The sequence below is a fragment of the Schistocerca cancellata genome, chromosome 4, assembly GCF_023864275.1.
Source record: "Schistocerca cancellata isolate TAMUIC-IGC-003103 chromosome 4, iqSchCanc2.1, whole genome shotgun sequence".
Lineage (NCBI taxonomy): Eukaryota > Metazoa > Arthropoda > Insecta > Orthoptera > Acrididae > Schistocerca > Schistocerca cancellata.
Window position 1 is genome coordinate 181,024,073 of NC_064629.1, and position 15,399 is coordinate 181,039,471.

At 43.3% G+C, this 15,399-nt stretch overlaps 1 protein-coding gene across 3 annotated transcripts in view; it reads left to right on the top strand.

The window, feature by feature from the left end:
• Positions 1–337: 337 nt before the first annotated feature.
• LOC126184675 (guanine nucleotide exchange factor C9orf72-like) overlaps positions 338–15,399 on the top strand; it is a 108,985-nt gene continuing 93,923 nt past the window's right edge. For 2 of the 3 annotated variants that reach the window (XR_007536860.1, XM_049927161.1), the window contains exon 1: positions 341–2,373. Coding sequence is in view for 2 of the 3 variants with exons in the window: in XM_049927161.1 (XP_049783118.1) it covers positions 1,642–2,373 (732 nt within the window). In the remaining variant the exon portion in view is untranslated. Of the gene's footprint in view, positions 2,374–15,399 lie in introns of all 3 variants that reach the window. The other variant, XM_049927162.1, reaches the window with a different exon arrangement.

A 15,399-nucleotide genomic window follows, 5' to 3' on the forward strand; every position in this document is an offset into this window, starting at 1 on the left:
AAGATTTTTGTGCAACTGTCATTGTGCAACAGTCAGTATCTTCCCCTTCAAGATTTATAGGTTCTCTTTACATCTTCTATTTGTCTTTTAATAATTGAACTGCCTTGTTTTTACTGAGGTTGGCTAGCAAACCCGCATAAATATTTACCAGTGATGCTTCCAAAATCGGTTCACACACAATCCAGAGAGCTATTTAACAATAAATAAGCCTGCCACAAACACATATTGAAAGAAACAATTTGCACTGTCTGAAGTTTCCAGTCTATTTCTTTATCACCCTGAATACATTTGACAATCAAAACTGGATTTCGTAAACCGATTTCCCAGTCCCTCTTCTGGGTAGTCATGTAATCTCCTTAAAGTCGGCGCCGTGACGTGAAGATCGGTGTCAGTTAGCTACCTTTAACATCGACAAATATAATAACTTATATGTCCAATCTAGGATTTCCCTACATAAAATATTTAACACCTTCTCTTGCAGTATTTATTGTAGATATCTGGTGACATTGGTTGTTAAGATTACGGAAAACGGGAAGCTTAGGTAAACATGGCGTTATGTCTTTGCAATGTTTGGTGTTTGTTGAGTGAAGGAGAATAGTTTGTTCGTCGTATGGAGTATATGTGAAGTGAATGGACTGTGTGTCTTAAATTTTTCCGCCTGCAAATGATTATGTGTTGTGGACTTGAACATGCTTAGTGGATGACAGCTGTTTTCAGAATGTTATCCAACTGACGTTTAATGTACCTGATGGAACAAAGTGTTATAGCAAAGTTCAGTAGTTGAATTTAATACTCGTTCCTAATAATTAGGAAACTCCCAGATGCAAACTCCGAGAACTCTGAGCACAGACTGTTAAATTGTCGTTAATCCAATGCAAAGTAATTGATTATAACTCGCAAAAACGGGTCTGTAGTACATCTTGTGGGGGTGCAGAATATTTAAGTAAAGTACGAAATAGAACCACCCAGTTTAATGATAGCATTTTAATATTTGCCATTACATTATAATCAGTATATTGGCGGAATAGTTGCAAAGCAACTGCGGTCGTACGTGAGGGTCGAGCTGCAGTGTGTTCTGGGATAGTTCCCCTCCATATATTCAAGTAAACAAGAAGGGCTGTACAGCTGGTGACTGCCAGAGAAGACCCTTTACGGCTCACGCACGATCACAGACGTCTTGAAGCTTTTACTGGGTATTATCGCATGGAACGATAACACATTACTTTCAAAAAGTGGCCGAGTGAAATGTCATTTCTTGTTTTATTTTGTTTAGGAGAAGATATGTCTGGTTATAATCAAAATAAATGTAAAATAATCCAGAAGATGGAAGGAAAATAAATTCAATAATGAACGTTTCTGATATGACAGGACTTTATGTTGCACTCATTATTACAATCAGTGGATTAGGCATAATTTTCCTTGCAGTTCCAGATCTGATGGATCATGATACATGGATTTTTGCTTTCCTAGATTTGTTGGCTAATTGGGTTTTGGTGTGGGAACTGACAAGTTTCTGTTACTTCCTTGAGGGTGTGCGACAGACAAATGTATTTGGAATGGAGGTAGCCACTCTTCGTATTTAGTATTATCACAACAAAATGTGATTATTATACAAGCTGATTGTTTTTCTGTGTGTGCAGTATGCTTGTTGTAATGGATGCAAGGACAGCATTTGGAAAAACCTGCCAGTTACTTTCAGAGAGGAAGGTGGAAAATCAGCCAGTGTGTCCACCCGACCTGTGTTCTGAAGGAGACTGTTTAAATGTATTTGAGGGAAAAGAAGAGAAGGAATTTCAGATGGTGAGGTCCTTAGCCATGAGTGCCAATATTGCTAATGCTGTGAAAAATGAAGTGAAGCATTTAATTCATATTAGTGCAGTTGAATCATGTGCTGAAAAGAATATGTGGGTCGGGGCTACCACAGGTTCAAAATTACCGACTGTGAGTTACACTGCAAGTTTCTCTAGTTCCTTTGTATTACCTAGTGCTGAAGAACATCTTATTTCAGTGATAGTACTTTCCAGATGGGATGATATAATGGGTCCACAGACTGTTCATGTGTGGATGGAACAGGCAGAAAAAAGTACATGCAACATCGACTGGAACCGTGCTATTAGATATGTTACAAATCATACTGTTAGTCAGGCAGCGGAAACAAGTGCAATGGGACCTAAAATTTTTGTGGTTTCTGACTTATATATTATTGCTCAGTCTTTAACATTTGGTGTGCGTGTGCATCGTGGACAACGTAGACTACCACACTCCCTCTCTGTGTTGGTGTCATTGAGTCAGTATTCCAGTTTCCTGGAGTTACGGTGTTTGTGTCATCAGTGGCTCATTCGTACTGCTGCCCGTCTCCAAACACAGTTACAGGTAGGTTTAGTAGTAGTACTAATAGCAGTAGTTTTATTCATCTCTAGAGAAGTTCTAACGTGGGTAAGTTAGGTTTCCATATTCTTGTGGTGATTATTGTGTTACTTGAATAGGGCTGATACCATTTGAAGCGTACATATTGAGAATAACTTGTTTTAAAAACATTTCCAGTCCATTTTTTCTTCTGCCCTTCCTGTCCCCACACGTGAATAACGAGCTTTGGATGTAGAAGAAGATATTGTAGCTGATGCCAAAAATATGTTCTGTATTAGGATAGAAGAAAGGGTGCAGTATTAACACAACCTGTTTATGGTGGGATCATTATTAACAGTACCTAACAGGGTCACACTGGAAATTTCTTTTCTGAAGGATACCAAAAAATGTACAGCAAAAAATTTGTTTGGTGAAATTAATGTGCTTCAGAAACAAATTTTGTGGAAGCAGTGGATCTGTTGATGTATAAGTAATCTGGTTTCATATTTGGCTGGTATGGGGACAGCAAGGTAACTACTGGAGAAGTGGGGGGAACTGCTTATTAATTTTATTGTATTTTATCTTTAAGATTTCTTTGCAGGAAGAAACAGTTACCGTTATACATCAGTACTCTGTTCCTAAATGTCAAACATACGTGTAGCGTTCGAGTTTTAGTTATACTATGATAGATCTATTAGTTTTATGATTATGGTGTTCATTGAAATTACATCAAGTTATCTTGAGTTAACTGCCAAGTGAATTACCAGGGCCTGACTCTCAACTTGCATGTGTCACTGCTTCGCTGTTAAAGTTAAAATTCTTTAGAAGCCCTCCTTTGTACTTTGTTGTAGGTGTGTTGAATTTACCGATATGAGACATCAGTTTTGATCCGTGATGTGATGTTGTTGTAGTGTGTGACATCATAAATGTGTAGACAAGGAAAGAGCAGGACACTGGCAATATTTATTTTGGTTCTACGGCATTTACTGGAATGTAGATTATGACATTGAACGGTAGCATATTCCAAGGTCTAAGTTATATAGGATGGTGATAGTTGAAATGTGAGTGTGCGAAACCAAAAAGTGCAAGGCATCCTGTTAAACAGTACAAAATGCTTTTTCTGAAAACTACTTACACCGGATAGCTCAGAAGGAAATCTACTAGATCTGAGGACAACACTTTCAAAAAGTATTTGAGAAGTAAGAAGTCAGATAAAGTTGTGAAGAAGATGAAGAAGAATATACTTTTGTTGTTAGGTAGTTAACATGGTAGAGATGTTGGCCAACTGTTACAGGATGAACTGGGGTCAGGTTACCAGGTCACAAGTTTTTTGAAATGTAGTGAAAATCTGGGTCAGGTGATAGAGGATGTATGTTCAGTTTGCAAAGATTTCACAAAGGAAAGACACCGTGGCAACAATGGGTGGGGCAGGCAACAACATAGACAAGGATCCTAATTATTCAGTTGAGGAAGACCTGGTACAGATAGCTTCAGCAACAAGACATATTAGTGTTGTACTTGTATCTTGTGTTCTGGGGTACCATGGCCAATTCCATTACACTCTTCTCTTAATTTCGAGGTGGAGTGGCTGCTTGGATCAGGTATGGGGTCTCATATTGGAATGGTTCCTGTTGACTGTTATCAGCAGGTGGGACTAAACTAGGCATGGCCTTCACCTCAACAGGAAAGAGAAGGGAAAACTGTCTGGGCTAATATCAAATAACTTAAGTGGGGGCACACTACAACAAGTGGTAAAGTACCAGAGGTTACAAGTGACAGAACTGCAGTTTTTTAGGGTAGGAAGGGCAGAAACAAAAGACGTTCAGAGACAGGCTGAAAATTACATTCGCATGGATAAAACAAGCAGCCAGAAAGAAATTTTAATGTACACAATTAATGCAGAAAGCCTCTGGTTGAAAGTAGAGATATTCAAAAATTGATGGAAAAATTAGGTTCATCCAGTTGTAATTCATTGAGTGCACAAAATCAGGTATCCTTATTGCCTCAAAATACCCAAGGACTAAGGGGGTAAGCTTAATGAGTTGATTATTTGTGTTGTAGAATTAGAGTTGAGCAAACCAGTTGGTATAATCTGCCTCTCTGAACATCATGTGACCACTGGTATAGGTGTATTAAATGTTACAGGATTCAAGTTAGCTTCTTACTTTTGTGGAGAAAATATGGAACCCCCTCAGATTTAGTGGTCAGGTGGCCCAGTGGAGAGCCTGTCAAAAACTGAACACAAATCAAGCATGAAAACAGGAAGAAGGTGTACTGAACTGTGCAAAAACAAGCGAAATAGGAACAGCGAACGGTCCAAGCTCAAGATGTACAACATTGAGCAAACATGGATAGCCATGGTGTTGTGGTTATGTGGTCATGGTGTAGAACTGTGAAGCGGATCCCTGTTCAAAACTCCCTCCTACTCCCCCACCCGCCCCCACCCCACGAAATTGTGAACTTTCCATTGGACATTGCCATATCTGTTCTCCTTCTATAGCCTTGGCAGTTGGCATACTACATATTGGTTATAGAATATGAGTTATATTATAAGAAAATATTACCATCACAAGTAAATGTGATGAATACTGAGAGCAGGTGAGATGCTGCATATACCTCTCACAGGAACTAAAACGACAAATAAACAGGTGTGAACTATGGTACAACAAAGGAATTCAAGAGTCAAAACTTCCAAAATGGAATGCAAGTCATAACTTGCGGTACTTGAGTAGAACAAATAGGTATGTACATCTGAAGGTCCTTTCCTTACACTTCACTGTTCCAAAGGGATGTTACAACATGACAAACACACAAATTTGAATACAGCAAACAGGTACGTCAGTGACTGAACAGACAGTTGATAGTTTTGTGTGGGGGGGGGGGGGAGGGGGGGGGTCACAAGGGAGATGCAAACATGGATCTCCCACTTCGCAGTCCAACACCCTGACCACATAACCACGACACCGTGGCTCATGAAGTTCGCTAGATGGTGCACATCCTAAGCTTGGACCATAAATTTTTTTTTCAATTTTGTTTCTTTTTCCGCTGTTGAGTACTCCTTCTTCCTGTTTTTATGATTGATCTGTGTTCAGATTTTGAGGTGCTATCCACTGGGCCACCTTACCAATAAAACTGAGAGGAGTGCAATAGGGAGTTACCCTTGTTAGAAGCTTGTGCAACAGAAGTAGTATTTCATAATAAATCCTTTATAATAGTAAGTATACACAGAGCGCCTTCAGAAAACTTTAATCTCCTCATACAAAATCTGGAAGCTCTGTTGTCCCATCTCACAGTAAAAATCCAGGAAACAGTGGTTGCTGGTGACTTTAATGTGGGTTTATTGAAAAGCTCTGTCAGGGAACAATTATTGCAATCAATTAACATTGTCATTCATTTTAATGCCTACTGTGAACTTTGCAACTTTGTAGACAAATCTAGGGAAAAAAGTCATATCAGAAAACCAGTAGTAAATGGGCTATCTGATCATGACATGCTGCATCTTGTGTTACATGTTGAAACTCCTCAGGATAAAAAATCCATTAAATCTAAGTACAGGAGGGTAATAAATCAGTCAAAAATTGAGAATTTAGATTGCTCAAAAACATGAAATGGATCGATGTTTACAGTACTTCTGACTCAAATGGAAAATACAGAGCATTCATTAATAAAGTTACTTCCTCTTTTGAAAATTGTTTGCTCCCTAAACATAATACTGAAATCAAACAGTAATTGAAAATAAACCATGGATTACACAAGGAATAAATATATTGTGGGACGAAAAGGAAACTGTATCAACTATTTAGGAACAGCTCTTATGTTAGCATTGTAATGCATTACAAAGAATACTGCAAAATATTGAAGCAAGTATTCCAGAAATCAAAGAAGCTTTATTATAAGAAAAAGACAATTACATCAGGCAACAAAATAAGGACTATTGTGTGATATAGTGAAGACAAACACTGGTGGGGCCAAAAAGGAAGAGGAACAGATAGCTGTAAAAATAAAAGAGATGTTGATAACAAGTGCATGTAATGTTGCAAACCTCTTAAACAAGTAGTTTGTTTTTGTTTCTGACAGCTTGGGGTTATCAGGTTCAGTAAACAGTGCAATGGAGTAGGAGTATCCGAGACCAGTTTTTACAGATAACTTCAGTAAAATGGAAGTGACACACGTCTGCCAAAGAAGTAGAATACATCATAAAATCCTTAAAATCTAATATTATAGTGGTTATGATAACCTATCAACGAAGTTAATCAAAGAGTGCTCATGAGAGTTCTATCTTCAGTTAAATGTGTAGTCAATCTCTTATCAACGGAACATTCCAGACTTACTAAAACATGCTGAAGTTGAGTCTCGTTACAAGAAGGGGGATAAAGAGATGCCATCAAACGATTGACCAATTTCACTTTTGCTGGCTTCTTCAAAAATATTTGAAAAGGTTGTGTTAAAGCATCTCCTTAATCATCTGACTGCAAGTAATATATTGTCCAAGTCACAGTTTGGGTTTCTTAAGGTTCTGATATAGAGAAATCTATTTACACATACAGTGAGAATGTACTCAATTCATTAGATTACACATTACAGGCTACTGGCATTTTCTATGACATGCCAGAAGCCTTTGACTGTGTGAATCACAGCGTTCTCTTTCATTAAATTAGAATATTATGCTGTCACCTGCAGGGCTGTGAAATGATTTGAGTCTTATCTAACTAACAGGAAACAAAGGGTGTCGTTGCGATATAACTGTGTAGTAAGCTGTCAGTCTTCATCTGATTGGAAACTAATTACATGTGGTGTTCCTCAAGGTTCCATCTTGGGTCCTTTGCTTTTTCTTGTGTACATTAATGACCTCTTGTCTGTTACATTGCCAGATGCTAAGTTTTTTTTTTTTTTTTTCAGATGATACTAGCAACGTAGTAAGTGGCAAGCCAAGTGCAGATTTACAAATGACTGCTAATCAAATTTTCACTAACATTAGTAATTGGTTTAAAGCTAATTCACTGTTATTAAACTTCTAAAAGATCCACTATTTGCAGTTCAGTGCTAAATTCTGGGAGTACAACTCGATAATAAATTCAGTTGGGAAGGGCATTCCACAGACCTGCTGAACTGCCTAAACAAGTCCATATTTGCAGTGAGAGTGATATCAAATGTAGGGGATATAAATATAAAAAACTAGCATACTTTGCTAACTTTCATCCTATTATGTCATACAGGATCATAATCTGGAGTAACTCATCAAACTGAACAACAGTTTTTAGCGCGCAACAGTGTGTAATAAGAATCATTTGGGGGTGTAAATTCAAGAGCATCTTGTAGAAACCTGTTCAAGGAACTTTGTATTCTAGCCACTGATTCTCAGTATATTTATTCCTTAATGAAATTTGCTTCAAGTAATAACTCTGTTTCCAACCAATAGTTCAGTACATAGTATCAATACTAGAAATAAAAACAATCTACATAAAGACCAAAAATCACTTACTGTGGTCCAAAAAGGGGTACAATATTCAGGAACATAAATTTTCAATATATTGCCAGCAACCAGTACAAACTTGGTTGCAGATAAAGCATAGTTTAAACAGTTCGAAAGACTTTTTGATAGGCAACTCCTTCTACTCCATAGATGAATATCTTAACAGAGACTATTAGACCAGCTTAAGTAAAAATGTCTGGTAGATTTTGGTTTTGACAGCACTTTGTCACAACTCTCAAGATTAGGTATTTTGTGTATGATAAATTTATTAAAAGTGCATAACTGTGTTTCATTCTGACAGTGTATTAATTCTTTAAATATTAGCAGTTCCAGTTTATTGTAATGTATTTACCTATTTTGACAATCTCCTGACAAATGATCTGGGTAATTAGTAGTATATTCAGATGTTATTTTATGTTATAGTTTCTGTCATGTTCCACATCCATGAGAATAATCTCATTTTTGGGTCTGTGGAACAAAAACTAAATCTAATCTAATCTATCAAATAGGCCTAACTGAAGCATTCAATACTGCTTTGCCAACCCACAAACAAACTACCATCTGTCAATGTAATTTAGACTATAGGATTTGCACGGATCAGTCTGTCAACACAATCCTCATTCCAGAAACAAATACAGACAAAATATGAATATTGTCAGTGATCGTTTTGTGCATGTATGATGGGTACAATGCCACCATCATAATCTTCACCACCACCACGCCACAGGACAAAGGTGACATCTAGTATCAGAAAGGTCAGTTTACCAAACAAAAAGAGAATGTCAGCTTTGAAACTGATACTGGTTGTTGCTACAATGATTACCAAAATATAAAGGGCAACTAGAAACAGGTGACTAAAGAGTCGACAAAGTCATATCTCAAAGGAGAATTGTAAATTTTTAGTGTCTGAGCTGGTCTTAAGTTTAGAAAAATAATTGACCAAACTTAGGATATAAATGTGCCCAGTAGAACACTTCACAACATGAAGAATCATCCACAGTAGAATGTATCTGTATAATAACTGTTAAATGAAGAGTGCCTATTACACAATAGGTATAAAGCAAAGTATAGTGCTGTAGACAGAAAGATGCTAAATGAACCATTTGGCTGTTGGAAGGACACTGCATGAAGCCTTAAGCAACCACCACAATGGAGTATTATGAAAAGACTTCTTGTGAGATGTAAAGGCTGTTTGCGGTACTAAAGTTGGTGTTCAAATGCTCGTGCAGGGCGCACAAACCAAAATTGAAGATATATAAGCAAAAGCAGGAATTCTAAATGTTGTTCACATAGGTTCCATTACAAAGAAAGATACAAAAGTACTGCTTGCATTTACTTCTCACACCACTGCAAAGATGAGTGAGACAGATATTACTGTCAGTCACTGTTGATCCAATGTGGATTCCCCCTGCGGGTCCGGGGGTTAGAATAGGCCCAAGTGACTAAAAGGAGTCTCTCACGTTTTGGCCTTATGTTGTGGTCCCCTGTAGGGTTTGACCTCCATTCCTCCCAATTTTTCCGAAGAGCGAGCCAATTGGGGAAGGGTGCCTTATGTGGTGCATCATGTCCATCATGCACTGAGACCTCTCGCATCCTTCGTCAATGTGGATCTGAACTTCCACCCATTCTTCAGCTATTGGACGGGGTCACCCTCCTGGGTGCGTTTTCCTCCATCCACTATGCAGTATCGTTTTCTGCGCTGACGTTGCTAATGGACTTCTTTGCGCCTGATATCCAGTACGGAAGCCAGTCCATTGTGGTGCCCCGCCGCCCCCCCCCCCCCCCCCCCCCTCGCCCATGTACCCTGTTGGTTGGTTGGTTGTAGCCCCCTGACCACACAGGGATCACTCGTTGATGCCTGTGTCGTTAAATCCCCCACATATGACAAGGAGAAAATTCCCATCCCCCTGGGGCATCGGGACTCCCAGCAATGGCCAACCTGCCAGGTGGCCTTTGCTGCGGCTGGGTGGCACCCGTGGGAGGTCCCCTGGTCGGCATCTCTTGCAAGTGGTCAAACTTCAGCAGTCACTAAGTGATCAATGTCTATCTTCAGTGCTAAGAAATACAACCTCAATCGTCTCCCCCTCCCTCCCCCAGCCACGCCATGGGAGGAACTCCAGGCTAAGTATAGCAGCGAAGCTTATTCAGCCTGGTACCTCGTATGTACTAGAGTTGATGGGGAATCTTTCTCGTCAATGAAACCCCAGTTTTTTGTGGAGCATTTAGAGGACAAATTTGGGGAGGTGGAGGGCTTGTCCAAAATGCGGTCAGGGTCAGTCTTGATCAAAACAGCATTCTCTGCCCAGTCATGGGCACTGCTCACCTGTGACAAGCTGGGGGATGTTTCTGTTTCAATCACACCCCATAAGAGCTTAAATATGGTCCAGGGTATCATATTTCACAGGGACCTTCTTTTGCAGTCTGAGGATGAGCTGTGCGCCAGTTTAGAGTGGTGAGGTGTCCATTTCATCCGGTGTGTCCATCGGGGTCCAAGGGATAATCAGGTTGCCGCCAGTGCCTTCATCTTGGCCTTCGAGGCTGACACATTACCCAAGAAGGTCAAGGTGACGATCTACCGCTGTGACGTAAAGCCATATATCCCTCCCCTGATGCGGTGCTTTAAGTGCTGGAAGTTCGACCATATGTCTTCTCGCTGTAGTTCCAGCGTCACCTGTTGGGATTGTGGACGTCCTACACATCCCGATGCATGCTGGGCCCCACCTCCCATCTGTCTCAACTGCAGAGAGCACCATTTGCCTTGCTCGCCAGACTGCAGGATCTCCAGAAAGAAAGAAAAATAATGGAATACAAGACCGTGGACCAATTGGCCTACACTGAGACAAAGAGAAAATAAGAAAGGCTACATCCTGTGCATATGACATCAACCTCTGCCACCGCTACAGCGTTTCTACCGCCCCCCCAGGGGGTCCACAACTCTTCTGTGGATACGTGCGTAGCGAGCACGGGACCCCGAGCTAATGTGGCCTTCCTTCCTTTCCAGGCTGCATACCTTCCCTTTCCGCATCCTTCCCCATCCCTCTCTTCGCCCCTCCCCCCCTCACCTCTGGCTCTTTCCTTCCCTTTCTCCCCATCTGGGAGTATGGTTTGTGCCTACGTCCGGAGACGGACGCTCGTAAATGTACTGCATTCTTCGCCTTCCTTGCTTTTATGTCTTCTTCCTTCCTTTGTCCTTCTCTTTTCCTTACCTCTTCTCTTTACCCTTTTCTCTGCTGCGGCATTTGAGACCTCTCTTCTTTCCTTCCCCTTTCTCTTTCTTCCTCCCTGTGCATGTCTGAAGGCCAGCCCACGCCTTTTGTGCGTAGCCGGTGACGGGGTAACGCGTAATTCCCCGCCCCGGGTAGACAGGTAGGACACGTACGTACCCCCTGGTAACGGCCAGGCCCAGGGAGGGGTGATTACCCGAGCTAATACCTTCCGAAAGTGCCGATTGGTCCCTCCGTCCGTTTGTCGGTAGGTGTGACCTGAGGTGTGAACAATCACCTAAGGCGGGAGTGCCCTCAGAGCGGGCCCCCACAAGGGAGGAGCGCGCCATCGGAGACGCCGGTAATCATGGGGGATTCTTCCGCAATGGTTTCCTCACCTTCCACTATGTCTGCTCACAAACATAAGTATACTGAGTCTCAGCCACAGACGATTCTTCCATCGTTGCCACAGTTCCTTGTTGTTTCTCGGTCTGACGAAGGTCACGACTTCTCCACAGTCAACCCTTTCATTATTCAGAAAGGTGTCGACGCAATTGCAAGTCCTGTAATGTCTTGTTCCAGATTACAGAATGGCACCCTGTTGTTAGAAACACACAGTGCCCTCCAGGCACAAAAATTGCTGCGTACTTCTCTGCTCCACACCTTCCCTGTCCGGGTGGAACCGCACCGTACCTTAAATTCCTCGCGTGGAGTCGTTTATACACGCTCCCTCGATGGATTGTCTGACGAAGAAATTCAGCACTATCTGTCTGACCAGGGCGTAACGGCAGTTCATAGAGTAATGAAACGGGTTGACACGAACATCATTCCAACCCGCACTGTCTTCTTGACATTTGACAAAGTTCAACTCCCATCGAAAATTAAAACAGGCTATGAGATAATTTCTGTTCGTCCTTATGTCCCAAACCCTACGCGTTGCTATCGGTGTCAGCGGTTCAATCACACCAGCCAGTCCTGTTCCAATCCGGCCAAATGTGTTACGTGTGGCAAGGATGCCCATGAGGGTGCTTGTCCACCTCCATCCCCTCGCTGCATCAACTGTATGGGTGACCACGCTGCTTCCTCTCAAGATTGCCCCGTTTTTAAGGACGAAAAGCTCATCCAGGAAATAAGAGTGAAGGAAAAGGTGTCGACCTTTGCTGCTCGAAAATTATTCGCCAGTCGCAAGCCCACCGTGCCTCAGACAGGAAAATACAGCACTGTCCTTGCTTCTCCTCGGCCAACAAAGGAGGCGGCCACGCAGACTTGCGACCTCACCTTTAGTGCCACGGTCGTCAGATCGACCAGCGCAAAGATCGCTCGTTCAACCTCACTACTTTCGCCTGCCCACTCTATGGCTCACCCTTCGTCGGGTTCTGCTAAATCTCGAGCCCAAAAGTCAGACGCCAAGTCTTCGAAAAAAGAGCATACTCGTGAAGAATTTTTACGTACCACAACTTCACAACCATCGGTTCCTCCTTCATCTAAACATCATAATTCCAAGAAGGCTACAAAGAAACACAGTTCATCTCCTTCTCCGCCAAGGTGTGTCCCATCTACAGCACCACCTGGCGGAAATTGCCCTCGGCCGTCTTCTGTGTCGCAGAGGCGCACTGCTGGTGGCCGATCAACCGGCCGATCGCTGGTGGCAGGAGCTGCTCCTGAACAACCTATGGATCAGGATCTTCTGCCTTCGGCTGAATGCCATTCCATGCTGTCGGTCGCAAGCTCTGAGCAGTCGTCGAGTTGACAGCACCCTTGGTCACATTCCTCCATTTTCTGTTCACCCTATGTCCATTATCCACTGGAATATCCGCGGCATTCGAGCCAATCGGGATGAATTGTCGGTCCTCTTATGATCCTACTCGCCGGTCATCTTCTGTCTTCAGGAAACAAAGCTGTGTCCCCATGACCGCTTTGTTCTCCCTCATTTTCAGTCCGTCCGATATGATCTCCCCTCTGTTGAAGGCACTCCAGCCCATGGAGGACTCATGATTCTTCTCCATGATACTCTCCATTATCACCCAATCCCCTTAAACAGTTCATTCCAAGCTGTCGCCGTCCGTCTTTCCGTTTCTGGATACACGTTCTCTCTTTGTACTGTATACATTCCATCATCCACACCAATGGCACGAGCTGATCTCCTTCATCTTCTTGGTCAGCTTCCACCCCCCTATTTGCTGGTTGGGGACTTCAATGCCCACCACCCGCTTTGGGGATCTCCACATCCTTGTCCACGTGGCTCTCTGTTGTTAGACGTCTTCCACCAAGCGGATCTAGTTTGCCTCAACACTGGGGTCCCCACATTTTTGTCTGCCTCCACGACAAATTTATCTCATTTGGACCTTGCGGTCAGTACTGTTCCGCTAGCTCGGCGCTTCGAATGGTTCGCCCTTGATGATACACACTCGAGTGACCACTTTCCATGTGTCCTCAGACTGCAGCCTCAACTGCCATATATGCGCCCGCGACGCTGGAAGTTTGCCCAAGCCGATTGGACACTTTTTTCGTCTCTCGCGACATTCGATGACCGTCGCTTTCCCAGCGTCGACGATGAGGTCACACATATTACCGACGTTATCCTTACAGCTGCGGAACGTTCAATACCACGCACCTCCGAATTGCCCCGGCGCCCCCCAGTTCCTTGGTGGAACGAGGCATGCCGTGACGCAATACGTGAGCGGTGACGTGCTCTTCGCATTTTCCGTCACCATCCTATTTTGGCCAACTGTATCCGCTATAAGCAGCTCCGTGCGCGATGCCGTCGCGTCATCCGTGATAGCAAGAAGGCAAGCTGGAAATTCTTTATTAGCTCATTTAACACCTTCACTCCCTCATCGGAAGTTTGGAGTCGGCTTCGACGGTTCTCAGGCGCTCCTAGTTTCTCCCCGGTCTCTGTACTCACTGTCGCGCATGATACCTTAGTGGACCCCGTCGCAATTTCTAACTCGTTGGGTCAGCACTTTGCTGAGATTTCGAGCTCTTCAAATTACCCGCCAGCGTTTCTCCCGAAGAAACGTGCAGCAGAAATGCGACATCTTGCATTCTCCTCTACAATACTGTTTTCTCCATGCGGGAACTCCAACATGCCCTCTCTTCTTCTCGCTCCTCCGCCCCAAGACCGGATGGTATCCATGTCCAAATGTTGCTGCATTTATCAACCCATAGTCTGCGTTACCTCCTTCGCCTTTATAATCGAATTTGGACCGACAGTACCTTTCCCAGACAGTGGCGGGAAGCTATTGTCGTTCCCGTTCCGAAACCTGGAAAGGACAAACATCTCCTCTCTAGCTATCGCCCCATTTCTCTCACGAGTAGTGTCTGTACGGTTTTGGAGCGTATGGTGAATTACCGTTTAGCTTGGTGGCTGGAATCCCGCAGTCTTTTAACACCAGCCCAATGCGGATTTCGGAAGCATCGTTCTGCAGTTGACCATCTTGTTGCTCTCTCCACTTATATCATGAACAATTTTCTCCGGCAACGCCAAACGGTAGCAATATTTTTTGATCTGGAGAGAGCATACGATACCTGTTGGAGGACAGGCATCCTCCGCACACTGTTTTCTGGGGGCTTTCGAGGCTGGTTGCCCCTTTTTCTTCGCGAATTTATGGCAGAGCGCACTTTTAGGGTGTGGGTGAACACTACTCTCTCCCGTACTTTCTCCCAAGAAAACAGGGTACCCCAGGGATCCGTGCTGAGTGTTGTACTGTTTGCCATCGCCATAAATCCAATTATGGATTGTCTCCTTCCTGATGTCTCGGGCTCCCTCTTTGTGGACGATTTTGCGATCTACTACAGCTCTCAACGGACCAGCCTTCTTGAACGACGTCTTCAAGGATGTCTTGATCACCTCCACTCTTGGAGCATCGAAACCGGCTTCCGTTTCTCACCCAGTAAGACCGTTTGTGTCAATTTTTGGCGACGTAAGGAGTTTCTTCCGCCCTCCTTACATCTAGGTCCTGTCAACCTTCCGTTTTCAGACGTCGCTAAATTCTTGGGTCTTATGTTTGACAGAAAACTGTGCTGGTCCTCCCACGTTTCCTATCTTTCGGCTCGCTGTCTGCGATCGCTTAACACCCTCCGTGTCCTGAATGGTACCTCCTGGGGAGCGGACCGAGTGGTCCTTCTCCGCCTCTATCGCGCCTTAGTGCGCTCGAAATTGGATTATGGAAGCATAGTCTACTCCTCTGCTCGGCCGTCTATTCTTCGGCATCTCGACTCTATCCACCACCGTGGATTACGTTTAGTGTCTGGAGCTTTTTACACTAGCCCTGTGGAAAGCCTTTATGCTGAGACTGCTGAACCTCCGCTGTCCAGTCGGCGAGCAGTCCTCCTGAGTCGTTACGCTAGCCATCTGTCTTCCATGCCTGCTAATCC